Source organism: Symphalangus syndactylus, chromosome 11, assembly GCF_028878055.3.
Source record: "Symphalangus syndactylus isolate Jambi chromosome 11, NHGRI_mSymSyn1-v2.1_pri, whole genome shotgun sequence".
Lineage (NCBI taxonomy): Eukaryota > Metazoa > Chordata > Mammalia > Primates > Hylobatidae > Symphalangus > Symphalangus syndactylus.
The window spans coordinates 37,089,326-37,115,953 of record NC_072433.2 but is presented as its reverse complement, the minus strand read 5'-3'; the positions used below and the strand labels follow the sequence as shown (position 1 = coordinate 37,115,953).

Below are 26,628 nucleotides of genomic sequence, written 5' to 3'. Positions count from 1 at the left end.
TCCCAGATGTGTCATCACGTATACCTGGGTGACACAACCTCTCTGTGGCTCAGTTCCTGCCCTGTAAAAGGGGCAGAATATAATAATACATCATGTGCTGTATAAGGGCATTTTAGTTATAGACGCATTGCATATAGCGTAGTGGTCCTGCAAGGTTGTAAGGTAATCGTACTGTACCTTTCTATGTTGAGCTGCATCTAGATACACAAATACCATTGTGTTATCATTGCCTTCAGTATTCAGTAGAGTAGCATGCTGTACAGGTTTGAAGCCTAGGAGCAATAGGCCATATCACATAGCCTAGGTCTGTGGTAGGCCATAATATCTAGGTTTGTTATTATACACTTTACACTGTTTGCACAACCATGAAATCACCTAACAATGCATTTCTCAGAATGTTTTCCCATCACTAAGCAGCATATGACTGTAATGGGGTCTGACTTGCAGAAATAAATGATTTAGTAGGTATAAAGAAATTAGAATGGTGCCTTGCACATGGCAAATGATCTATAATAGTAACTATTATTTTGTTATTTTTATTCATGGCTGCTATGGCCTAAATGCTTGTGTGCCTCCAATATTCATATATGCACATCTAATTTTCAGTGTGCTGGTACTGAGGTGGTGCATTTGGGAGGTGACTGAAATAAGAGGACCTAGTGCTCATGAATGGGATTAGTGCCTTAATAAGAGAGGCTTGAGGGAGCTTGTTTAACTCTTTCCACCATGTGAGGACCGAGCAAGAAAGAGACATCCACGAGGAACGGGGCCCTCACAAGACTCCAGATATGCTGGTGCCTTGACCTTGGACTTCCACACCTCCAGAACTGAGAGAAATATATTTTTGCTGTGTTAAGGTACCCAGTCTAAGGTATCTGGCGGTAGCAGCCCAAATGGACTCAGACAATAGCATAGTTGACATTTTTACTCCAGACAAAAGAGCCAGGCCTGGTGTCCCTCCCTGTGTGTCCTCTGTCTTTCTCATCAGCCACATGAGCATTGACCTGTGGTCCTGACAGGGTCCTGCACTCTGCCCACAAAATAGGGATTCAAACCAGAAATATAAAGCCATGAGCAAGACAGTCCCTGTCCCCATAACAGAAATGGAAGGATGCCTGCCATTTCTGCTACCACCTGCACCAATATGTGACTTAACGTTTTTCTTTCAAATGATTCCTATTTCCTTAGATATATTTATATGAAAAGCAAACTCATTAGCACTACTGAAAAAAGAATCAGTTTAACTTCCAGACATAGAAGGTTGCCATCAAATTATGCTTATTCATATCCCCTCTGCATCTGTTTTGCTTCCAGGACTGACCTTGATGCTTGGTTTTGTTTAAAGATTTCAAGCAGTAAAGAGATGAATATACCTAGGCCAAAGGGAAGCTTCATCATTGCCTTGGGACGCTGACCGGATTCAGACCCAGCAGTGTCACTTTGCAGCCCTCTGACCCTGGGCTGGTGGCTTGAACTCCTTTTATTGTTGTTGTTCAGATTAGAATATGGGTTCATAAATAGAAGTATGTCCCTTTAGGGTTGCTGTGAGGGTTCAAAGATGCAAAGTGACTAAAAACGGCCTAAAACGGATTAATGTTACGTAGAGTAACAGAAATATGGAAGGAAAAATAACCCTATTTCTTGCATTTTAATTTAATCCGGAATCCGCATATCACCTAAAATGATCCCTTTTCTGGGAGCATTCCACATTTTCCAAACTGTCACCATGTGGTGGGGTGCCCGGCTAGGCTGTAGGGCGACCTGGAGAGTTTTATGCAAAGGAGAACCCGGGCAAATGTGCCCATTCAGCCTCTCAAGAGTGGAGAATGCAAGGACGAGGGCAGAGCCCTGTGTCTGTTCTGTCCCTAGACATAAGAGAAACGTGTCCAACAGACCTAGGTGGAGAAGGAAGCAGGGACCGGCAATGCAGGAAATCCGAGTGTCACATCCTCGGCCTCTCATTTGCACACTGCCCCCTCGCTATGCTCCCCGCTCCCGCCGATCCAGGGACGTGATCCAGGGACTCTGTGAAATGCAAAGCTACACACAGTGGAGCGGGGGCTGGGGGTGTGTAGACCGCCGGGATTCCGAGTTTCCCGGCACGCCTAGGAGAGGGAGAGGCAGGCAATGTCGGGGAAATTGGGAAAGGCAGGCAGGACGCCAGGGACGCCACGTACTGCCAGGTTCACAACGAGGTGGGGCCAAAGGGGCGGGCCCCGCGGTGCGCCCGGCGCTTGGCTCACGGGTTGGTGCACCCGGCCCAGGATCGCGGGCGGTGCAGACTCAGCTGGGGCGGGTGCAAGGACGAGGCGGGGCCTCTGCGCCCGGCCCTCTTCCCGGACTATAAAGGGAGCCGCCGGCTTCTGGGTTCCACCACGCTTTTCATTTATCCCGCTGCGTGTTTGCCTCTTGATTGGGAACTCCTGCTTCTCCTTGCCTCGAAATGGACCCCAACTGCTCCTGCTCGCCTGGTAAGGGACACCTAACTCCGCGCCTTGGGATGCCCGTTTCCCAGCCACAGTACAGACTGTTCCTGGGTTTGAAGAAGTCGCATTTTAAGTTCTGAGCTGAAGGGGCTCCTGTATTTCGTTAGGTGCTTTCTTCCCGTTCACGTCCCTGAGACCACTTCCCTCCTCCCTGTGCCTCTAAGTCAGAGTTGAGGGTACTGAGGCCCAAGGCTGTCCTGCTTCATGTCACCCAGTTGGTCAGGGGGCTGCTGGCTGAGCCCCAATGCTCTGACCAGTCTCTGAGCAGTCAGGGTGGATGGGAAGCGGGGGGCCATTGCCTCTTCGGAATTTAGGACAGAAGGTTCTGGCCTCCTGTCTTAGCCTTCCTGGGCTGTGTCTGGAGCCTGGGACCTTGCTTGCCGGGTAAAAGCAAGAGGACACTTGCCCTTCCCAAAATGAAGGGAGAGGAGATGGGGCTTCTTTTTCTCTCCCCTGAGTGGGAAAGGAGCTCTGAGGGCTGGTCCTGCAGCACAGAGGAGGGGGCACTGAAGCGTTATTGACCAGCTGCTGTACCTTCTGCATCTCACTCCCCGCTCACTGCCTTTTTCTCTTCCTTGCAGATGGTTCCTGTGCCTGTGCCGGCTCCTGCAAATGCAAAGAGTGCAAATGCACCACCTGCAAGAAGAGTGAGTGAGGGGCCTTCCCTGCGAATCTGGGGGATGGGCCAAGTTAGAGCAGGGAACCCAGAGCTCTGCAGGCAGGGGCAGGCCAATGACCAGCTTCCCAAACCCCCTCCTTCAACACCTGATTCAAAATCAGACCTCAAATTGCCTTAAAAATGGGTGAGTCCCAGCCTCTTATTACCAAACTAGAAACTGAGGCCCAGAGAGGTTACCAGATAGTGTTGGGAACAAAGCTGGAATGTGAACCTAGGTCTCCTGCCTCCTGATGCAGCCTTCTAACCCTTCTGGGTCCTGAAGTACTTAAGGCCCAGGATCTTGGAGACCCCAGGTGATTTCAAACCTGATGATCCAGCCCTTTCCTGCAGGGGCAGCCCAGAGCTTCCCTGGCCTTCCCCAGAACTGCTGTGTGAGGGGTTTGCCCCCTGTCCTGTCATGAAGACTTTCCTCACTTAAGTGTAGGTTTTGGGGAACTGGCCTCCTTTTGTTCCTGTACCCCCAGTCACTACCTGTCCAGACTTCTGTCCTGTCCCAGACTCAGGTGGGGCTGGGCAGCTTTTTCATATAAAACCCTCATCCCAAAGATCCACCAGTTCTCTACTGACAAAGCCATGCCATCCTGAAATGATGGTCCTCTGGGGCTGGAGGCAGGGCTCGAGCCAGGCCTCTGTTGGGGCAGGGAGGTGCCTGATTGAGTCTGCTCTGACCTCTCACTCTCCCTTTCTTCCCCAGGCTGCTGCTCCTGCTGCCCTGTGGGCTGTGCCAAGTGTGCCCAGGGCTGCATCTGCAAAGGGACGTCAGACAAGTGCAGCTGCTGTGCCTGATGCCAGGACAGCCCTGCTCTCAGATGTAAATAGAGCAACCTGTATAAACCTGGATTTTTTTTTTTTTATACAACCCTGACCCGTTTACTACATCTTTTTTTTCTATGAAATATGTGAATGGCAATAAATTCATCTAGACTATTCTGGCTCTGGGCACCTCATTTATCATTGGGTATATGGCACTTGGTTCCAGTTGGGTTGTAGGAAACCCAGATTGTGGGGCATTTCAGAGAGGGAACCATGGCAGTGGGGGTCTGGGTACAAGGTTCCTGCAATCCTGCCTGGCCTTGGCTCTCCTTTGTGAACTATGGCAAACTAGGGGGTTTATTCTACCACCCTCTAGCAACAGTTAACTGGTAGCTTTTTGTGTAGCTGTGACACAGCCTATACTCACCGGCCACCTATGGTGCACCTACTGCATACACAGTTAGGCACGGGGTTCTTAGTGGTGAGGGGAACAGGGAGCTTATGGACTGCTGTGGGGAGAGAGAATGATAGAATAAGGAATCTCATAAAGGAGAAGGTGCTGTGACTGAATGCACTTGGGGTGAGCCTGAATGAAGAACTCTTTCCACTGGGATCTGATAGCTGCATTCCTGCAGAGGGCACGGCTCCAGCAAAGGTCCGGAAGTGGGGAAAAGTCTGGCACTCGGGGAACAGAAGGCCAATGTGTGATTGTGTGAGGGGAGAAGCCCATGTTCCGTTTGGAGAGGGGAGGGCAGAGGCCACGTGCCTCATTCATCTGAAAGATGGCCTCACTGGCTCCACAGCTGAATCACTTGGAGAGGCTGGAAAAGTGCTTGAGCCAGTATTCCACTTCCCCCACCCCTGCAGCCCCCTTTCCAATTTGTTTAGGGCTAAGTGGGCTCAGGGAACCTACCTTTTAATTTTTAATAAGTACCTAGGTTTGCAACACACTGAAGCAGTCAGAATTATTTGGTGAAATAAAATGGCCTCTGCCAGTTCCTCTCTGGTCTCAGGACCAGGAGATATTTTCCATCCCAGTTGGTATTTGGAGCAACTCTCCAACATGTGGCTGCCTGTCCTTGTGGCCGAGGGAACCTGGAGGTGTCCAGCTTCCGGCTGGCTGTGGAGGGAGAGGCTGGCAATCCTCACCATGTAGTGTGGCAAATGTCTTCATGGAGACCAAACCAAGCTCAGAGGGTAGATTTGAGCTTCCTTGGGGGCTCATGCTAGGGAAACACCACCTCACTGAGGTTGGGTTGGTGTCTGAGGTGCCATTCTCTGGGGAGAGAATCTGGCAGAGACCTCATAAGGCGTGGGCAGGAGTGTGATGTGGGCACTGCCCTGTTTGTCTGAGATTTGATCCAGAAGCCCTGGTGCCAAAGTCACAAATGCACCCAGCCATTGCTCTTTCATAACTCTGTTTTGGGAAATTGCAGCTGCCAAACCTCTCAAGGGATAGGTACAAAATATTTTTGCCAGGTCTGACAAACGTGATCATTCAACTTACGGCTTCTTTTCCAAGTCATGTGTGAAGTGGCATCCTGTTCCATCCCTCACCCCCAGTCCTGAGCCCCATCTTCCTTGGGGCTGGGTGGGGCATGATTATTGTGGATGTCTGTTGGAGAGATTAATGTACAGTCATTCAATTTTTTTTGATGTGGCTCTTATTGGAATGCCTTGTTTAATTTCCAGAAGCTTCAGTGTCAAGCACACCATCATGAAACAGCCTGGTAAAGCAGTTAAGTGCGTCAGCTCTGGAGCCAGGCTGCCTGGCTAGACCCACAGCTCCATTAGTTAGGCGAATTATGTGGTCTCTCTGTGCCTCACATTGCTTAACTGCAATGTGGGGACAATAATAGGGCCCACGCCATAGGGTTGTGGTGAGGTTGAATGTGGCTAGCACTGTCCCTGGAGCATATCAAGTCCTCAGTAAGTGTGGGCCAGGTGTGGTGTCTGACAATCAGTAGGTGATCCATAAATGTTCTCTACTTAATTCAATGAGCACTTATGGGACCCTGTTCAGTATGTAAACCATTGTACTGCCCACAGAGAGGTAAGATAATATATAAATAAGAGCCAGTTCCTTTGCTGGAGATCTTATTCAAGTCTCTGTTGAATTCAGGGAGCAATTATTTACCACTGCAAGATGCAGCTGCTGGGCTGGGACAGAGAGCCACATGGGGGCTAAAGATTTCTACCTCCAGGAGAAGCACCCATTCCACGCTGACTCTGGGATAGGCTGGGCGTGAGACAGGTTAAGACAGAGGTATGGAAGCTTTGGGAGAAGAATGTGATTTAGCTGGGCCAGGGGAGCAGGAGAAAAACATTCACTCACCTGGGCGCAGTGGCTCACGCCTGTAATTACAACATTTTGGGAGGTGAAGGAGGGCAGATCGCTTGAGCCCAGGAGTTTGAGACCAGCCTGGGCAACATGGTGAAACGTATCTACAAAAATAAAAAAAAATAAATAAATTAGCCGGGCATGGTGGCATGCACCTGTAGCCCCAGCTATTCAGGAGGCTGAGGTGGGTGGATCACTTGAGCCTGGAAGGTCGAGGGTAGAGGGAGCTGTGATCATGCCACTGCACTCCATCCTGGGTGACAGAGCAAGACCCTGTCTCAAAAAACAAAAACATTATTTGGTAGAGATGGAGGTCTCACCATGTTTCCCAGGCGGGTCTCAAACTCTTGGACTGAAGCAATCCGCCCGCCTGGGCTTCCCAAAGTGCTGGGATTACAGGCGTGAGTCACCGTGCCTGGCTTAATTTTTTAAAAAACTTGTCACTGAATGGACAAGACGGGCATTGCTGAAAATGTCAGACTCAAATTTTGATAGCAGCAAGAATAATTTCTTTGAGGGGGAAATAGATGATGAGGAAAGTGTGATTTTGACATTGGTGCCAGTTAAAGATGATCCAAATATAGAATAAGTGTTTCTTCAACTTCTAATGTCAAACCGGAGAAGCCTAAGAAACACAATAAAGTTCATCTACCTCAAACAAACAAACAATTCACAGCTCCACAAGAGCTAGATGCAAAATACCAGTCTTTCCCTTGCTGACCATTTTGCCTCCCATTAATAAGTTGTGTCGGGAGACTGTGGAACTGGTGTCAACAACGAGGTTTGAGTCCTAATGGCAAGAAAATAGAAGTTTATCTGAGGGCCAGTCGTGGTGGCTAATGCCTGTAATCCCAGCACTTTGGGAGGCTGAGGCTGAGGTCAGGAGTTCGAGACCACCCTGGCCAATGTGGCGAAACCCTGTCTCTACTAAAAATATCAAAACAAACAAACAAAAAAAACTAGCCAGGCATGGTGGTTTGCAGCTGTAGTCCCAGCTATGCGGGAGGCTGAGGCAGGAGGATCACTTGAACCTGGGAGGTGGAGGCTGCAGTGAGCCAAGATCATGCCACTGTACTCCAGCCTGGGTGACAGAGCAAGACTCCATCTAAAAAAAAAAAAATATTTATCTGAGGCTCCATAGACATGCTTACCCTGAACAACAGCAAGATATTCCTGAAATGTCACAGGAGACCAGATTACAGCCATGGTTGAGGAAACACAAGGCAGTGACCAAGAGCGCAAGGCTTCAGAAAAGTCATGAGATGAATGAGAAAGCAGAAGAGACTAATACATTTGAAGTGATAACTTCAACTCAGGAAGCCATGTTGGCATCATTGGCAAGAATTGCTGTGAGAACTGTTCAGCCTAAGGCTGTGAATTCATGTTCTATTCCTGCTTCTGTTGAGGCCTTTTGATGTAAGCCTCTTGTGTCAGGTGTCATGTGGTCCACAGCAGACTCATCTCGGTAGACACAAAGGGTTGGGTATACCTGCAGTTTCATGAAGGTCAGGCCTGGGTGCCTACCACTCACAGGAGGATGATTTCTCTCTTCTTGGTACCTGCCTGCATTTTTTCCATCCTTAGGCATAGAAGATCATATGTTATGTGCTGACTGTGCTAAGAGGAATAAGAAGATGATGAAAAGATGAATGACAATGGAGAAGCAGCAGCAACCTGCTTGAATACAATGTACTAGAGAAGGAGAGATGTACTTTCACACCATGTAACATACTGTGAAGGAATGGAAGCAAAGACAATTTGAATGAATCCTCATGATCTACAAAACAAAATCAGAGTGATTAGGACTCCACAGTGAAGATGGTTGACTAGTGACACAGCCTCATCTAAAGAGCCCCACAGAAAGTGAGTCTGAAGGCCCATTAAAATAAAGTCACTGCAACTGGCCTTAACAAAAACAAAAACAGGCCAGGTGCGGTGGCTCAAGCTTGTAATCCCAGCACTTTGGGATGCCAGGTGGGTGGATCACCTGAGGTCAGGAGTTTGAGACCAGCCTGGCCAACATGGCGAAACCCAGTCTCTGCTAAAAATACAAAAATTAGCAGGGTGTGGTGGCACGAGTCTGTAATCCCAGCTACTCAGGAGGCTGAGGCAGAAGAATCGCTTGAATCCAGGAGGCAGAGGTTGCAGTGAGCTGGGATCTCACCACTGCACTCCAGCCTGGACAACAAGAGCAAGACTCCATCTCAAACAAACAAACAAAACAAAACCCATTTACTCATTCACTCATTCATTCATTCACATGGTCACATCTTGGCCACAGCAGATACAGCATTGATGGGTGGGTTGGACAAGCAGGAGGTTAACTCTTCCGGAGGGGGCTGCCCTGAGGCAGCCCAATGTGGATGATGAAGGCAAACTAAACCACTCAGATCCTCTCTTCTGAGAGACCTGAGGGGCTAACAGGGCTGCCAGAGCTCACGATAAAACTGGAGCCGCATCATGAGAATAGTAAAGAACCCACCCTAAATAGTAGCCATGGGGACAATTAGACCAAACCACACGCCTGCTTTTCCGTGGGAACTGCTATATATCTCAGTCCTCTAGGGACTCAGAGAGGCTGAACATCTGCTGACTGGGGTCCCAATGATACCCACCTCCCTTTGCATCCTGAAAGCAAACTCTGTATCAGTCAGGGTTCCTTGGATGCAAGCAACAGAAATGGACTCCAGCTAAACTAGGTAAAACAAATTCATTGGAAATATACTGGAGACCCACGGAGTCAACCAGAAGGATGGAAAACTAGGCTCAGAAAATGGGTGGTTGCTGTGAGTGGTCAGGTAGCAGGTCATGTCACAGGAGCAGCCCGGCTGGGCTGCAGCAGTTTACACAGCTGTCACCACTGCTTCTGCTGTCCCCAAATGCCCCCACCACTGCCACTGGCCACTGGTACTGTGAATGAGTTCTAAAGTATTCACTGAATTCTTTACCTCCAGCTTAGGATTCAAAGTCTCAGGACGTCCACTGGCTGGCATTGGGGAGGAGAATCTGGCCACCTTCAGGTTCCCTAGTGGTACATGGGACTCTGCACACCCTGAGACTCACCCTGTGGAGTTTCTTCCTATGCCAGGAAGAGTCCTGGCAGGAGATCAGTGAGTCATCGGGGAGAGTTTAATAAAGGGGTTGTTTACAAAGGAGCAGGAAAGATGAAAAGAAATGAATAAAAGATGCAAAGACTCCCAGGCCTGCAGCACTGGGGAGCAATTGCCAGGCCCAGGCGTTTAGCTATCCCTGGAACCCAGAGAAAGTAGCTGCAGGAGAGAGTGTCCCAAAGGGAGCTGCGACTCTTAGATTGCCACACAACTTGGTGAAGAGGGAGTCCATTCGGTAACCTCCTCTCCATTCTGTGACCTCCTCTTCTCCTCTCCCATCTCCTGCCAATGCGCTCATTGGCTGAACCCAAACAGATGCTGGCCCTACCGCTCCCTCCCTCTCTCTGGGTGGCAGAAGGAGGGTAGAGACCGGGTCTGGAAAATACCCAGCACACCCGCAAATAGGCTGTGTCCCATCACTAAAGGCCATGTGCGTCTCTTCCATACACCCTGAGAGAATGGAACTAATCTAAAGACAAATTCAGCTTAAGGGGTTGGAGGGGGTCAGGGGTGATGGTGGAAGCCATGTATGGTGGAAGCAGGAGTCAGGGTGGGGTGGAGGTGGTGCAGGCATTTGAGGGCTCTCAGAATGTCTGTCTGCAGATGTGGCTGAGCAAGTCTGCTCGGAGCCCCGTGAGGAGTGGAGGTCGGGGAAGAACCTGAATCACACACCTGTGTGTCCCCATGGGATGCTTACCTGGCTCCATTTGTGGCATCACAATACCTACTAAGCCACCTTTTTTTTTTTTTTCCTTCTTTCCAGGTTCCTTTTCTTTTTTTTTAATTATAGGTTTGAGGGGTAGATGTGAAGGTCTGTTACATAGATAAACACACGTCATGGGGGTTTGTTGTAAACATTATTTCATCACCCACGTATGAAGCTCAGTTTCCAATAGCTATATTTTTTGCTTCTCTCCCTCCTCCCCCTCCCCCAAGTAGGTCCCATTGTCTGTTATTTCCCCGCTTGTGTTCATAAGTTCTTATAATTAGCTCCCACTTATAAGTGAAAACATGCAGTATTTGGTTTTCTGTCCCTGCTTTAGTTTGCTAAGGATGATAGCCTCCAGCTCCATTCATGCTCCTGCAAAAGGCATGGTCTTGTTCTATTTTATGGTTGCATAATATTCCATGGTGTATATGGGCCACATTTTCTTTATCCAGTCTGTCACTGATGGGTATTTAGATTGATTGCATGTCTTTGCTATTGTGAACAGTGTTGCAAGAGCCACATTTTCAGGGTGATCCCTGGGGCCATCCCTGGCTGGCCGAAGCACTACATCCACCTCCTGCCCTGGGCAAAGCCGTGAAGTCAGCAAGGCTGGCCCTAGTTCCACTCATCCTCATCAGCCATCCTTAGTTCCTGTCTGGTCCCCTCCACCCTCCATAGAGAAAGATTCTCCCTCCCTGCAGAAACCCACAACTCTTCTATGCAGGGAGTGGGAGGCTAGGATGGGATGGAAGGGCTGGCTGCTTTTTCAGGAGTCAGAGCCCCTCCCTTTTCTGAGCCTCTGCCTCTGCTGGACAGACTTGGGGATTCTTGAGTCCGCATGGGAAGGAGCAGAGACAAGGCTGGGAAGCTGTTGTTGTCACCCAGGCCTAGGTGATATGAAGGGCTCAGTGGACTGGTCCCCTGGGGATTCCAGAGGCAACCTCACAAAGCCAGGGTATAGACCTGCGCCCCATCACCAGCCACTTTGGCCCGCCCAAAATATCATTTCCATCCTGGGGGTGGGCGTGCCCCCCTCAAACCTGAGTAAGGCTAAGCCAGAACCTACACCAGTAGATCAATGATCTTGGGTTTCCCAGCCTGGGAGAGTTTGCCAGCATCAGTGGTCCTTCAGAGAGACAGGGCAATGCTTCACCCAGAGAAGTGACTCTCTAGGGGTGCATTTGGGCTGGCATGGGCTTTGGTAAAGTTTGACTGTCTGGTATCCCTCTCCCCAATTTACTTTAGGGGAATTCCCCCACCTCCATTGGGCACAGCCTTGATGGGAGGGGAGAGCCAGAGTCTGGCTTCAGCTATAAAAGCTGGAGGGCCAGAATCTTGTTCTCCAGGGAGCCTCAGTCGATTGGATGTTCCCTTTGGGAACTCTGAGACGTGGGCTAGAATGTGTCTCAAAGGACACCCATCACAGGTGCACACCCCAACCCCACAGCATTTGCTTGATTTCTGAGAATGACCCCACAGCCCCCACCTTTTACCCTTCAAGCAAATGACCCTTAGCTTAATTCTTTTTTTTTTTTCGAGACGGAGTCTCCCTCTGTCGCCCAGGCTGGAGTGCAGTGATGTGATCTTGGCTCACTGCAACCACCGCCTCCCGGATTCAAGCGATTCTCCTGCCTCAGCTTAATTTTATTGCTTGCAACCAGAGTCTGGACAGATATCCCTTTGATGGGGAAGGTGTTGGTGGCATGAGGGGGCTTTCTCCATGGCATCACAGGGCCAGCCACTGTGACCAAGCAAGACTGTCCTCACCTGACCTCCAGGGCCTGAGACTCTGAGGGTGGAACTGGATGGGGAACTGGATATCACGTCTCATCCCGGGGCAACACTTCTGCTTGTCTGGGCCTGTGAGACACGCCCTGGAGTGAGCAGGTAGGCGTTTCCTGCCCTTGGGGCCTGCCACTCTCAGGCCTGGGAAAACTTACTTTCCTGGCAAGGATTCAAAGCTTGTAACAGTCCGAAGTGGCTCTTCAGAGTCTGGTGGGTCACATGGGCTGAATCCCTGGTACAGATGAAAAGGCCAAGGCAAGGCCAGGTGTGGTGGCTCACACCTGTAATCCCAGCACTTTGGAAGGCTGAGGCAGTCAGATCACTTGAGGTCAGGAGTTCCAGACCAGCCTGGCCAACATGGTGAAATCCTGTCTCCACTAAAAATATAAAAATTAGCCGGGCGTGGTGGGACGTGGCTGTAATCCCAGCTACTACGGAGGCTAAGACAGGAGAATTGCTTGAAACCAGGAGACAGAGGTTGCAGTGAGCTGAGATCGTGCCACTGCACTCCAGCCTTGGTGACCTGGGTGATACAGTGAGACTCTGATGATAAAAAAAAAAAAAAAGAAAGAAAGAAAGAAAAGGAAATAGCCAAGCCAAAATCCCCAAGGCAAGCTCCCCTAGAGGGAAAGAGGCCAAAGAGGGCAGATGTGCAGGGCCCTTGGCACCCCTGACTCCCCTTCAGCACACCCACCCCAGTATGGACCCTTGCTTCTCATGGAGGAGGGGATGATAAGAAAAGGCCTAGAGATGTGAAAGAGTCTTGTTTGATCACTTCCCAGGTGATAGGGAGCCACAGAGGGTTAAGGGACAAGGAAACAACGTGATTGGAGGTATTAATTTATTAATTCCTGGCTACTTCCACAGTGCTGGGCCTGTGACAAGGACTTATTAATAATAGTGAACAAGATAATCCTTGCCCTCCTGGGGTCCTCAGTCTATGGCATGAAGACAGGGGAGTCAAGGACACAAATAAATTCAACATAGAGTGAAAGAAGGCAGTGTGGCATCAAACCAGCTCCCGTCACTTCCTACCACCCCATAAACTCCTACCATCCCCTCTGCTGTGGGTCCAAATCACCACCTGCTTCTCCCGGATGACTGCCCCAGCTTCCAACCTGCTCTCCCTAGTCTGTCCTTACTACCTGAACCCTACGCTCAGCCCAGAAGCTAAGGGGGTCTTCCTCTCCCACTATGCGAAATTATGCTCCTTGAGGGTAAAGACCTACACAAATTATTTGGAATTCCTTTATACAGGAGATTTTTTTGTTCTCCTTTATTTATAGGAGCTTCACTGGTCCCTGTCTCACTCTGTGTAAGTCAGAGTCCTTACAATGGCCTTCAGGGCTGATAGAACCTATGGATCCACGTCCTCTCTTGGTAGATTAGAATTTTAAATTTCTGCAGATCAAATGTGTCCAAAATGGCTTCTCATTGTGACTTTAATTTGCATTTTCCTGATCACTAATGATGTTTATTAGTGATCTTCATATATTTATTACGATTTGTATATTTCCTTTTCTGAGAAATGCCTGTCTATATCTTGCCTCATTCAAAAAAATTTACTAGGCCGGGCTTGATGGCCCTAGTAATCCCAGCATTTTCAGAGGCCAAGATGGGCGGATCGCTTGCACTCAGGAGTTTGAGACCAGCCTGGGCAACATGGCAAAACCCTGTCTCTACAAAAAATACAACAACAACAAATTGGCCAGGCGTGGTGGCATGCACGTGTGGTCTTAGCTCTTCGGGAGGCTGAGGTAGGAGGATTGTTTTAGCCCAGGAGTTTCAGGCCATAGTGAGTTGTGAGGGTGCCACTACACCCCAGCCTAGGTAACAGAGCAAGACCTTGTCTCAAAAACAAAACAAAACAAAACAAACAAACAATTTAAAAAAAATTTACTAAAGTCCAATGCCATTCAGATTTTCTCGATGTCTTGCCTAATGCCCACTTTCTGTTCCAGGGTCCCATCCAAGATACCATGTAGTCTGTGGGTCTTCATAGGCTCTTCTGGGCTGTGATCGTTTTGTCAGATTCTCCTTGCTTTGGTAACCTTGACGGTTTTGAGGAGTCCTGAGCGGATGCATTGCGGGATATCCCTCTGCTGGAATTTGTCTGATGTTTTCCTCTTTCTTAGATTGGAATTATGGGTTTCTGGGAAGAAAGCAACAGTCTTCCTCATCGTGCAGTATCAATGGTATAATACTATCAATATGACTTATCACTATTGATGTTGACCGTGATTACCTGGCTGAGCTAGTGGTTGTCTGGTGTCTCCACTGTGAAGTTACTCTTTTTTTTTCCTCCTCTTTCCATTTACATGCTGTATTCTTTGGAAAGAAGTCACTATGGGCTGGGCACAGTAGCTCATGTCAGTAATCCCAGCACTTTGGGAGGCCGAGGCAGGTAGGACTGCTTGAGCTCAGGAGTTCGAGTCCAGACTGGACAACATAGCAAAACCTCATCTCTAGTAAAAATTTAAAAAAATTAGCAAGTTGTGATGGCGCACACCCACAGTCCCAGCTACTCAGGAGGCTGAGGTGGGAGGACTGCTTGAGCCTGGGAGATTGATGCAGTAAGCCCTGATCACACCACTGCACTCCAGCCTGGGTGACAGAGTGAGACCCTGTCTCAAAAAAAAAAAAGTCACTATGTGCAGCCCACACTTAAGGAATGGGAAGTTATTCTCCTTGAGGGCAAGGACCTACATAAATTATTTGGAATTCCTTTATACAGGAGATATTTTTTCTTCTCCTTTATTTATATATTCAATTATTTAGTTATACCAGAATGGATTCATGGGTATGTATGTATTTTATACTTTGGGTTATAATCCAATACCAGTTTATTGTATTGCTCTAATTGTTCCAGCTTTGGCGACTGGGGGCTCTTTCAGGTGGCTCCTGTGTCCCTTTGACATATCCCTATCCTTATGGACTATCTTTTTTTTTTTTTCAGTACTTCATTACTTTCTGTTTGCACCCATTTTTCTATGAGTTACTTGTATGACTCTTATTGCATTATAGATGCTCTTTATATATGTTTGAATTGCATCTCTTGCCTGACTGAGTCTTTTCATGGGCAAAACATCTTACTTTTATTTGTTTTTATTTTTACTTTTATTTTTTGAGACAAGCTATCACTCTGTCACCCAGGCTGGAGTGCAGTGACGCCATCAGGGCTCACTGTGATGGCAGCTGCCACCACTCCAGATGGCTGCCATTGCCATCATGCAGGCTGCACACTCCACAGATCAGTCAGGAGCCCCACCCTCCTAGATGGGGCTGCAGCCACCCAAACTCTGGCTGCAGATCTGAGCCACCTTGTGTTCTTGGGGGGCCAGAAGCAGGGAGGAGCTCTGCCCCACTGCGTGGGGCCGCAACCACCCAAGTTGTGGCTGCAGACTCAGGCATCCCTTCACTCCTAGGGGAGCAAGAAGGCCCCCCCATCCCCTCACAGGCTCAGAAGTGTCTGCTCCCACTGCCTGGCTTCTCCCTGCTGTCAGTGCACACTCAGATGTGGGAGCAAAGTCTGGGCTGAGCCTGGGGACCATGAACCACAGCAGGAGGCAGACAGATTCCTGGGAGGAAGTGGGTGGTCCTGGTGAGGCCCCACCTTTAAGCCAAACAGGGCCTGAAGGCTGGGGGCCAAGCTGCCTGTCCCACTGACCAGAGTGGGAACTTACGGTGTCTTTTCTGGGCCCGCCCATGGCTACCCATGGGCCAATCGGTGTACCCTTCCTCCCTTCAAGGCCCATAAAAGCCCCAGACCAAGCTGAGCAGACTACAGGACAACCACCAGCAGAAAGGAGCTACCCTCTCTGCTGAGAGTTTCAGAGACCTTCAGAGACCTCTGGACTACCAGCAACCCACTCCAGGGCCTCCTGTCTCCTAGGAGCTGGGCAGACATCAGGACAACCAGTAGCAGAGAGGAGCTACCCTCTCCAAGGCCTCCTCCCTGCTGAGAGCTGAACAGTAAGGATAACCTGCCTGCAGAGAGGAGCTACTCACTGTGGGTCTCCTCTGAGCTGTTCTAACACTCAATAAAGCTCCTCTTCGTCTTGTTCACCCTTCGCTTGTCTGCATAGCTCATTCTTCCTGGATGCAGGACAAGAACTCTTGCAAAGGTGCCACCAGCCACAGAGGTGTCTGGCCAGAAAATTGACACCCCAAAGATCCTGTAATGACTGCAGCCTTGACCTCCTGGGCTCAAGCCATCCTCTCACCTCAGCCTCCTGAATAGCTGAGACCACAGGCATGTGCCATCACGCCTGGCTAATTTTTTAATTTTCATAGAGACAGAGTCTCCCTCTGTTGCCCAGGCTGGTCTTGAAATCCTGAGCTCAAGGGATCCTCCTGCTTCAACATCCCAAGGTGCTTGGCTTAGAGGTGTGAGGCCACCACACCTGGCCGAGGTCTTACTTTTAAAGTGGTCAAATGTATCACATTTTATTATATAATCAATACTTTTGTGACTTGTTTAAGGAATGTTTTGCTATTTCAGGGTCAAAAAGGTATTTGAATACCTAAAACTATCTAAAATATTTTTTCTAAAGTTTTGTGTTTGATATCTAAGTCCCTCACTCATCTGGAATGGATTTTTGCATATGGAGTTGAGATGGATCCAATTTCATGTTTCCTGGTGAGCCGTCAGGTCCATTTATTGAGTGTTCTCCTTTCCACCACTGAGCTGACTTGCTACTGTCATATAAGACCTGCAAAAGAACTGAAGGAAGCCTGGAAAGCAGTTGAAGTAATTTCTAATTATCCAGTTAACATGCAGTGCTACCCTGAGTAGGAACTAAAGGCTTCCTCTTAGGCCCATTTCATATATAAATATGGTTGTAAAATGCTTAATATGATCTTTTCTTTTTTTTTTTTGAGACAGAATCTCACTCTGTTGCGCAGGCTGGAGTACAGTGGTGTGATCTCAACTTATTGCAACCTCTGCCTCCTGGGTTCAAGCAATTCTTGCACCTCAGCCTCTTGAGTAGCTGGGATTACAGGTGTATGCCACCACACCCAGCTACTTTTTCTATTTTTAGTAGGGACGGGGTTTTGCCATGTCGGTCAAGCTAGTCTCAAACTCCTGAGCTCAAGCGATCCACCCACCTCAGCCTCCCAAAGTGCTGGGATTACAGGCTTGAGCCACTGCGCCCAGCCTAATATGATCTTTTAAAAATCTAGTTCAACAATGCATAACAAAATACGTTAAGACCAAGTTTTCCTGGTATGTAAGGAAAGTTGAATATGATAAAGTAAATAAATATTAGTTACCACAGGAGAGTATAAGAGAAAAAAAACATAAGATTGTGTCAATAGGTACAAGGGAAAGAAGCCATTTGATAAAATTTGACAACCATTGATGATAAGGATTCTTTGTAAATTACAAGGTAATTTTCTTAACCTGCTCAATCAGTCAAGGTCCAATCAGGAGATGGTATTTTGAACAGAGAAAGTTAAAGTTTACTGTAAAGACTTATTAACAGGGGATTGGAGTAACAGAATTGATGGTAAGAGTAAAGGAAACTCCAAAGAATGCAGGAATGGCAGATACAGGGAGCAGCGGCTATCCTGGGCCTGTGCTAGAGATGGATGCTAGAGAACCCAGGGAGGAAGCAGAGCTGCTCCAGGGCTGGGATACAGACCTTGATGGGGAGGGCTCAGCCCTGGCTTAGTGTTTGGTGGAGACATCACTAAAGTACCTTGGTGATGGGACTTGCTGGGAATCTGCCATCTGGGATGCTGGGGAAAGCTGTGGTCCACAGAATGGCATTGCACCTTGAAACTTGCTGCAAAGTCACCTGAGAGGATGCCAGGGAACTGCTGGCCACTGGCTGCTGGACACCACGCTATAGAACCTGGGAGCTAGAGAAGCACCTGTCTTAGTGAGCTTTAGCTGCCATAACAAAATGCCATAGACTAGGTGGCTTAAGCAACAGAAATTTATTTTCTCACAGTTCGGGAGGCCAGAAGTCTGAGATCAGGGTGCCAGCGTGGTTGGGTTCTGAGGAAGGCCCTCTTCCTGGCTTGTAGGCAGCTTCCATCTTGCTGTGTCCTCGCATGGCCTTTCCTCAGTTTCACGTGCAGAGAGAAAGAGAGAGCTCTCTGATGTCTCTTCTTATAAAGGCACTAATCTCATCATGGGGGTCCCACTTGCATGACCTCATGTAACCCTGATTACCTTCTTAAGCTCCCATCTCCATGTATCATCACATTGGGGCTTAGGGCTTCAATATAGGAATTTAGGGGTGAGGACAAGAGCATTCAGTCTATGAAATCACTCTCTGTGAGAGCCAAGTGCTGGAGAAACCGTGCCGTGTAGGAGCTGGGTGCTGGAGAAACTGCATTCTACAGACTGTGCTGGAGAAAGTGCCCTACCAGAGCCCACCAAAAAAGACACCTGGCAACCCGGAGGAGAAAATGCCCTCCTCCTGCACTGTCCCTCCAGTGCCTTCTGACATGCTTCACCACGCTCCGGATGGCCCAGGAGAAATATTTATGAAGCCCTCCTCCATGGTCCCAGAGCAGAAAGAGAAGGGTAGATCTGGAGCGAAGAGACAATGAACTGGTCACTGGCTTACCTGGTAAGGCATATTCATTTAAAAAACAAAACAGGCTGGGTGCAGTGGCTCACACATCTGTAATTTGGGAAGCTCAGTGGGGAGGTTGTTTGAGCCCAGGAGTTTGAGACCAGGCTGGGCAACACAGCGAGACCCCCAACCCTACAAAAAAAAAAAAAAAAAATCCAGGCATGGTGGCAGCCTCCTGTAGTCCCAGTTACTCAAGAGGCTGAGGTGGGAGGATCACTTGAGCCCACTGAGGCTACAGTGAGCCACGATCATTGCCACTGTACTCCAGCCTGGCGACAGAGGGAGTACAAAATGCAAAGCAAAACCAAATACGAAAACAAAAAAATCCCGAAAAACCCAAATATGTCAGAAAACCTAGAGTGATTCTCTTCAAAGTCAGGAATGAGACAAAGATGCCCACTGGCACTTCCTCTCCACATTCTGTTGGAGGTCCCAGTCAGAGGAATAAAAAAAGAAAAAGGAATTAGGAGCATAAAGATTGGAAAGGGAGGAATAAAATGTCCTTATTTGCAGGTAATGCATTCATTTACATAGAAAAACAAAAGAATATACATTTAACTTGTTAGGAATAATAGGAGTGTTTAGTAAAGTGACTGTGTACCTCCAACAGTTGTTTGTATTTCTATAAACCAGGAGCAAACCACTGAGAAGTGCAATTAAAGAGTAAATACCAAGTACAGTATTATCAGAAAATACCAAGTGCCCAGGAATAAATCTAACAAATAATCTTCAAAATTGTTACAGGGAAAATTATAGAACTTTATTAAGAGATATTAAGACTTTCTAAACAAATGGAAAGATAAACAGCGGTTCTGAAGCCAGCCAGTACTGGCTCATGGGAGTCAATTGTTAAATTTTCAGAAACTTTGCAAACCACTTTCAAACCCAGCCTTTACTAAAAATTATATAAACTTATAATTACATAAGTTATATTAAAAATAAAGGGAATAGGCCAGGTGCGGTGGCTCATGCCTGTGATCTCAGCACTTTGGGAGGCTGAGACCAGCCTGGCCAACATGGTGAGACCCCTGTCTCTACTAAAAATACAAAAAAATTAGCCAGGTGTGGTGATGCTTGCCTGTAATCCCAGCTACTCGGGAGGCTGAGGCAGGAGAATTGTTTGAACCCTGGAAGGCGGAGGTTGCAGTTAGCCGAGATCGTGCCACTGCACTCCAGCCTGGGTGACAGAGAAAGATTCCATCTTAGAAAAAATCAAAATAAATAAAGGGAATAAATATTCAAAACTCTTCAGTTCTTAATTGCTATACTGTATTTTATTAGTATGCAGGCCAGAAGTCTGCATAACATTTCTGTAAAGAGCCAGAGGGTAATTATTTTAGGCCTTGTGGGCCACATACAATCTGTGTTGTATATTCTCTTTTTCCTTTACCTCCTCTTTCTCTTCCTCCCCGTCCTCCTCTTCCTCCTCCTTCTCTTAAAAAAAAAACAAAAAACCCTTGAAAATGTGAAACCATTCTTAGGCCACTCAAATCTTGCCATTTTTTAGGACAAGCCAGAAATCCAGGTTTTTATGTAAAATATCCAAGTTTTAAACAGATTGTGTGGAACCCTGAAAACATTATGCCAACTAAAATTAGCCAGACATAAAAGGACAAATATTTTATGATTCCACTTACATGAAGTGCCTAGAAGAGGCAAATTCATGGAGATAGAAAAGAGAATAAAGGTTACAAGGGGCTAGTGGGAAAGGGAATGGGGAGTTATTGTTTAACGGTACAGAGTTTCTGCTTGAGATGATGCAAATGTTCTGGAAACGGATGGTGGCGATGGTTACACAACACTGTAAATGTACTTAATGCCACTGAGTTATATACCTAAAAATGGTTACAATGGTCAATTCTATGCTATGCATATTTTACTGCAATAAAAATTTGCATTAAAAGAAAAGAGTCAGTTCTAGGAGCTTAAGAGGCACACCTCAATCTCAACACTTTGGGAGGCCAAGGTGGGAGGATTGCTTGAGCTCAGGAGTTTGAGACCAGCCTGCACAACAGAGTGAGACCCCCATCTCTAAAAAATAAAATAAAATGAAATAATAAATAAATAAATTAGCTGGGCATGGTGCCTGCACCTGGAGTCCCAGCTACTTGGAGGCCAAGGCTCAGGACTGCTTGAGTCTGCGAGGTCAAGGCTGTAGGGGCCTGTGATTATGCCACTGCACTCCAGCCTGGGCTAAAGAGTGAGACCCTGTCTCAGTAAGTAAATAAAATAAAGTAAAATAAAAGAAAAAGAAAAGAGAAGAAAAGAGAAGAAAGAAAAAGGTTGTGCGGACCAAAGAAAAGTCAGAGGGCCAGGTCTGGTTAATTTGCAGCTTCTGGTTGGAACATCCCTGTCTGAAATACTAATTCTCACCTATTTCCTCTCTACTCAGCAAAATTCTGCTGCTCCTTCAAGGACTGGCCCAAATGTAACCCCTTTTTATTCCCCACAGCTGGAGGTCTGGCAATAGTAGGCCCACTTTTTTTTTTTTGAGATAGAGTCTCACTCTGTCACCCAGGCTGGAGTGCAGTAGCACGATCTTGGCTCACTGCAACCTCCACCACCCGGGTTCAAGTGATTCTCCTGCCTCAGCCTCCTGAGTAGCTGGGATTACAGGAGCCCACCACCACACTCAGCTCATTTTTGTATTTTTAGTAGAGACAAGGTTTCATCATGTTGGCCAGGCTGGTCTCAAACTCCTGACCTCAGGTGATCCACTTACCTGGGCCTCCCAAAGTGCTGGGATTACAGGCGTGAGCCACTGTGCCTGGCCTGTGGGCCCACTTTTATACATGGCAACAAGCTGAGCTAAGTGGTGGTTGTTCTTTTAGAGCCACGTTCTCCAACTTGCCCCATTCCTCACCACTCCCCATCCCATCTCCTACCTGCCTGCTTCATCTCTTTATATTACCTTCCTGGCCCTGTAGACATCAGAAATTTCAGTTCCTGCAGACTGTCAGTTCCTTGAGGACAGCGATAATATCTTATTTTCCCAGACATTACGGGTGATTCCCCCTGCTGCATTCTAGACCGGGGCTGGGCTACAGAGAGAAGAGTCACCGGGAGCTCAGGTTTCACATCATGAGAGGTAGGACTTTGTTGGTTTAACCCAGGTTGTCTCAGCCTTGCCACCATCGACATATAGGTTCAGATCATCCTTTGCTGTAGGCCGTCCTGTGCATTGTAGGATGTCTAGCGTTATCCTTGACCTCAACCTACTAGATGCCAGTAGTATTAGATACCCCTAATTGTGACAACTAAAATTTTCCTAAATTATGCCAAATGCTCCTGGGAAGCAAAATAATACCAGTGCCAGTTGAGAACTAGTTTAATTCATTGATTAGTTTATCAAGTAAGTACCTTCTTAAAATTAAGATCCTAGATAAAGGTAGGGGGATTCTAGGCAGTTTGAAAGCTGGGTATGTTAAAAAAAAAATCAGTAACACAATTCAGCTATGGTTACCAAGAATTTAAGTGCTCCCCCGCCCACTGTCACAGATTCTCCGCCCTTCTGTTCACTTCTGCAAAGCCTGAGTACTTTTTCAAAAGGCACTGACTTTGCTTACTGTACGTTTGCTGTCCCCTGGTGGTAATTTCTCTTTATTGCAAGCTGATGGAACTCCCAATTCAGTGTCCCTAATCAACCCAACCAGCACATGCAAAGGTTAAGACGATGGTGAAACCCTGTCTCTACTAAAAATACAAACATTAGCTGGGCGTGGTGGCACATGCCTGTAATTTCAGCTACTTGGGAGGCCGAGGCACGAGAATCGCTTGAACCTGAGAGGTCGAGGCTGCAGTGAGCCGAGATTGCGCCACTGCATTCCAGCCTGGGTGACAATGTGAGACCCTGTCAAAAAAAAAAAAAAAAAAAAGGTTAAGACAGTCAAACTTGCTTTTCTTAGATTCTAGAAAGAAGCCCCACAGCTCAGATCCCTTGAGAGGTGCACACACAGGCCCTTGCGAAAACAGTCTGGAGTTAGAAAGAACTGGAATAAGCAGTGACCTGCCCATTTTCCTCAGGCCTACCTTAGTTTGCATGTTTAGGACACCCACTCTGCCCCTACCTTTCCTACAGCTAAAGGTTCTACTTGAAATACATTTATAATTTATGATCCAGTGAATCTGAATTCTTTCTGTGAGTATATTTTTGAGAATTTTGTTTACTTGGAGATAATTAGACACACTCAAAGTGCCATAAGACAGGAACATCTTATACATCAAAGCAGTGTTTTCCAAATTTGTCTGATCATTAGAAATAGACAAATGAATGCACAGAACTTTCCAGCACATTGTTGGGAGCAAGACCATCTGGGAATCCTGTGTCGTGGGGTGTCAGAGCTGTTGCTATAGTGACTCAGTGAGCTGGGTGACCTTGAGGGTGAGGAGTCTTCCTGATCCTCAGTTTCCAGGCTTGGGCCACCTCCCTGTCCATCCAGCCCAGATAAAATGGTTATTTGAGGTTTAGACTTGGGCAGAAATCAACTTCTTCGGCTGTTTTTAAATTGAACAATACAGATGCTCCTTGACTTCAGGGGGCAGGCGGGTGCTACATCCTGATAAGCCCATCATAAGCTGAAAATATTGTAAGTTGAAAATGCATTTAATACTCCTAACCTACTGAACATCATAGCTTAGCCTAGCCCACTTTAAACCCACTCAGAGCACTTCCATTACCCTACAGTTGGGCAAAATCATTTAACACAAAGCCTATTTTATAAGAAGGTGTCGCATATCTCATGTGGTTTATTGAATACTGCACCGAAAGTGAAAAGGTGAATGGCTGTATGGGTGTTCGAAGTACAGTTTCTACTGAATGCGTTTGCACCATTGTAAAGTCAAGAAATCCTAAGGCAAACCATCATAAATTGGGTATTTAATAGCAATAACAATGAAGTTTCAAGAGGCTAGGAGATACTTCAGGCGACTGCAGCCAGAACTGTCATGTATTTTCAGCACAGCCACAGGATTCATCCTGGTAGAACAGGTCACTCCTCTGTTCCAAACCCTTCCATGGCTCACCATTTCTCTTGGACTAGAAGCTGAAGTCCTTATGTTGGCCCAAAAGACCCTTCATGACTCTCTCCCACCACCCACATTTGCCTCTTCCTTTTCCCCAAGATCACCAAGAGTTCCTGCCTCAAGGCCTTTGCACCTGCTGCCTGGGGGCCTGGGATGCTCTGTCACCTGGCTCCCTCCCTCCCTCACCTCCCTCAAGTCTTCACTCAGCTCCCTCCCCCTCAGAAACCCATCCCACTCCTCTTCCAGCTTTATTTTTTTTCCCTGAGCCTCTGTCATTATCTAACCTCCCATATTTTTATTTGATGTTGTCTATCTCCCCTGACAGACTCCACACTCCATAAGGGCAGGGATCTTGTAAATGGAAAAATTCTTTCTTACTGCAGACATTAAATGGCAAGGTGTGGTCAGGCACAGTGGTTCACACCTGTAATCCCAGCACTTTGGGAGGCCTAGGCAGGTGGATAATCTGAGGCCAGGAGTTTGAGACTAGCCTGGCCAACATGGTGAAACCCCATCTCTACCAAAAATACAAAAATTAATCAGGCCTGGTGGTGCAGGCCTGTAGTCCCAGCTACTTGGGAGCCTGAGGCAGGAGAATTGCTTGAGCCTGGGAGGCAGAGGGTGCAGTGAGCCAAGATGGCACCACTGCACTCCAGCCTAGGCAACAGAGCGAGACTCTGTCTCAACATAAACAAACAAATAAATAAATAAATAAATAAAAATAAATACATAAATGGCAGGGTGTATACTTAAGAAATAAGTCACACTCTGGACATGGTGGCTCACACCTGTAATCCCAGCACTTTGGGGAGCTGAGACGGGAAGATTGCTTGAGCCCAGGAGTTTGAAACCAGCCTGGGGGACATAGCAAGACCTCATCTCTACAAAAGAAAAATTCAAAAAATTAGCCAGGTATGGTGGCATGTGCTTGTGGTCCCACCTCCCCAGGAGATCAAGGCAGGAGGATCTCTTAAGCCTAGGAGGTTGAGGCTGCATTGAACTGTGATTATGCCATTGTACTCCAGCCTGAGCAACAGGGCAAGACCCTTTCTCAAAAAAACAAAAAACAAAAAAGTCAGACAAGGCAAACGTAAATTAAAGATCTCCCTCTTTGGAAGTAGGAGCAGTATTTGAAGAAAAGCAATTATAAGCTGACATATATTATGTCATTATAGGAAAAGATGCTTTATAATGATGCATTAAAATATTCTATCTTTTTGACTTAGCACATGAAGCAATATAATGATCTCACATCTTGGTTTTATAGGCCCAGAGGAGATCTGACTATATTTTTTCTTCTTATTATCTTAAAGATTTATTCAGTCAAGGAAGGAATAAGAACAGCAAAGGGCAATTGTGAAGTAATAACCCTGAACTTCAGAATAACCACACTGGCAGACGAGTGCCAAGAAATGAATCATGATTGCTGCTGTGGCTATAATAAAAACAAGAATTTCACCCTCAATGGTTCTGGGGTATGAGGTCCTGGAGTCAGTGTTGGACATGGCATCTGAAGGCCTAGGGTCAAGTCCTGTCTCTGCCATTTACTGAGCATGTCACTGTGGGCCGCTCACTTATTTGAGTCAGTGTCAGACATGGCATCTGAAGGCCTAGGGTCAAGTCCTGTCTCTGCCATTAAGTGAGCATGTCACTGTGGGCCACTCACTTATTTTGCTGTATCTCAGTGCCCAGAACAATATCTGGCACGCAACAGGGGCTTAGTGAGAAAGAACAGGTGAGCAAGAAGCTGGGGTGGCAATGCACCCTTGGGAGTACTGGGGTGGGAGAAATGGTAAGAAGACCCCTGGGATGCACAAGGAACCCCAAGTGGGGAGGGAAAGGCACATGTGAAGGACTCCTCTTCTCTGTTGAAGGTCTCTGAATAATGTAAATTTCACCAACTATAATTGATGCCCAGGGGCCAGGCTCAGGGTGGAGAGTGGGGTCGGGGGATGCTGCCGGGAGGTCAGAGGCCAGCAGGGAGGGCCTGCCCTGGGTATGGAAACGTACACATCCATCCAGTGTGGGCCTGTGGGGTTTGTGCCTGCTATGGGGATCTTATCCAAGGCTCAGAGAGCACTGAGGAAAGAGCAGCCTCTTTTTGGAGGGAGGGGCTGGGGATCAGGAAACTTTGCATGGGAAGGCCTTGAGTAGACAGAATGAACTGGATGCACCCTGGAGGTGAAAGTGGGGGCATATCTTGGCACAGTAATGATACTTTAGTTTCTTTTTTCTTTCTTCTCCCTTCCTCCCTCCCCCAACCTTGATTGCTGAAGTCATATATGCTTGCGGTAGAAAATTCACAATTATAGAAAAGAACTAAGAAACTCTCATCACCCAGAGATGATCCTTGTGAACACTTTAGTGTATATGCATGTAGTCTTGGGCATTATTAATTTTTAATTATGCATGATAGACAAATATATTCTTCTTGTAAAAAATTAAAACATAACAGATAAGTCTTAAGTCTCAGTAGTCAGCCAGCCCCACTCCTGGTCCTTTCCCTTCAACCCTTGTCACCTCTCAGATCAGATGGCCACTTCATCAGGGTAATAAATAGCACTCTGGACTATTCTTTACATACATAGAAATATAGAGACTTTTCTTTTCTTTTCTTTCTTTCTTCTTTTTTTTTTTTTTTTGCAACAGAGTCTCACTCTGTCACCCAGGCTGGAGTACAGTGGCACAATCTCGGCTCACTGCAACCTCCACCGCCCAGATTCAAGTGATTCTCCTGTAATTCTCCTGCCTCAGCCTCCTGAGTAGCTGGGACTATAGACACACACCACCATACCCAGCTAATTTTTGTATTTTTAATAGAGACGGGGTTTCGCCATGTTGGCCAGGCTGGTCTCGAACTCCTGACCTCAAGCAATCCACCTGCCTCAGCCTCCCAAAGTGCTGGGATTACAGGTGTGAGCCACCACACCCGGCCCCTGTTTTTCTTTATTTTCTTTATTTTTTTCTTTCTTTTTATAGACAAGGTCTTGCTCTGTCCCCAAGGCTGGAGTGCAATGGCGCTATCATAGCTCGCTGTAACCTGGAACTCCTGGCCTCAAGTGATCCTCCCACCTCAGCTACCCAAGCAGCTGGGACTACAGGCAATGGCCACCGAATCTGGCTAATTTTTTTATTTTTATTTTTTGTAGAGAC

General features: G+C 47.3%; 1 protein-coding gene and 1 pseudogene across 1 annotated transcript; both read left to right on the top strand.

Moving 5' to 3' along the window:
* The first annotated feature begins 2,317 nt into the window (after positions 1 to 2,317).
* On the top strand, positions 2,318 to 4,092 carry MT1X (metallothionein 1X). The gene is made up of 3 exons (XM_055233148.2): positions 2,318 to 2,471; positions 3,068 to 3,133; positions 3,860 to 4,092. The coding sequence occupies exons 1-3, from the start codon at positions 2,444 to 2,446 to the stop codon at positions 3,949 to 3,951; spliced, it is 186 nt and encodes a 61-aa protein (XP_055089123.1). The 5' UTR covers positions 2,318 to 2,443; the 3' UTR covers positions 3,952 to 4,092.
* Positions 4,093 to 6,683: 2,591 nt separating this feature from the next.
* LOC129492612 (developmental pluripotency-associated protein 2-like) lies at positions 6,684 to 7,941 on the top strand (annotated as a pseudogene).
* Positions 7,942 to 26,628: the final 18,687 nt, after the last annotated feature.

Bases quoted from the DNA above. Each gene is read 5' to 3' on its own strand.
- MT1X (XM_055233148.2), top strand. From the start codon at position 2,444: ATGGACCCCAACTGCTCCTGCTCGCCTG. The intron at 2,472-3,067 runs GTAAGGGACACC...TCTTCCTTGCAG, and splicing joins CAACTGCTCCTGCTCGCCTG to ATGGTTCCTGTGCCTGTGCC. The intron at 3,134-3,859 runs GTGAGTGAGGGG...TTTCTTCCCCAG, and splicing joins ATGCACCACCTGCAAGAAGA to GCTGCTGCTCCTGCTGCCCT.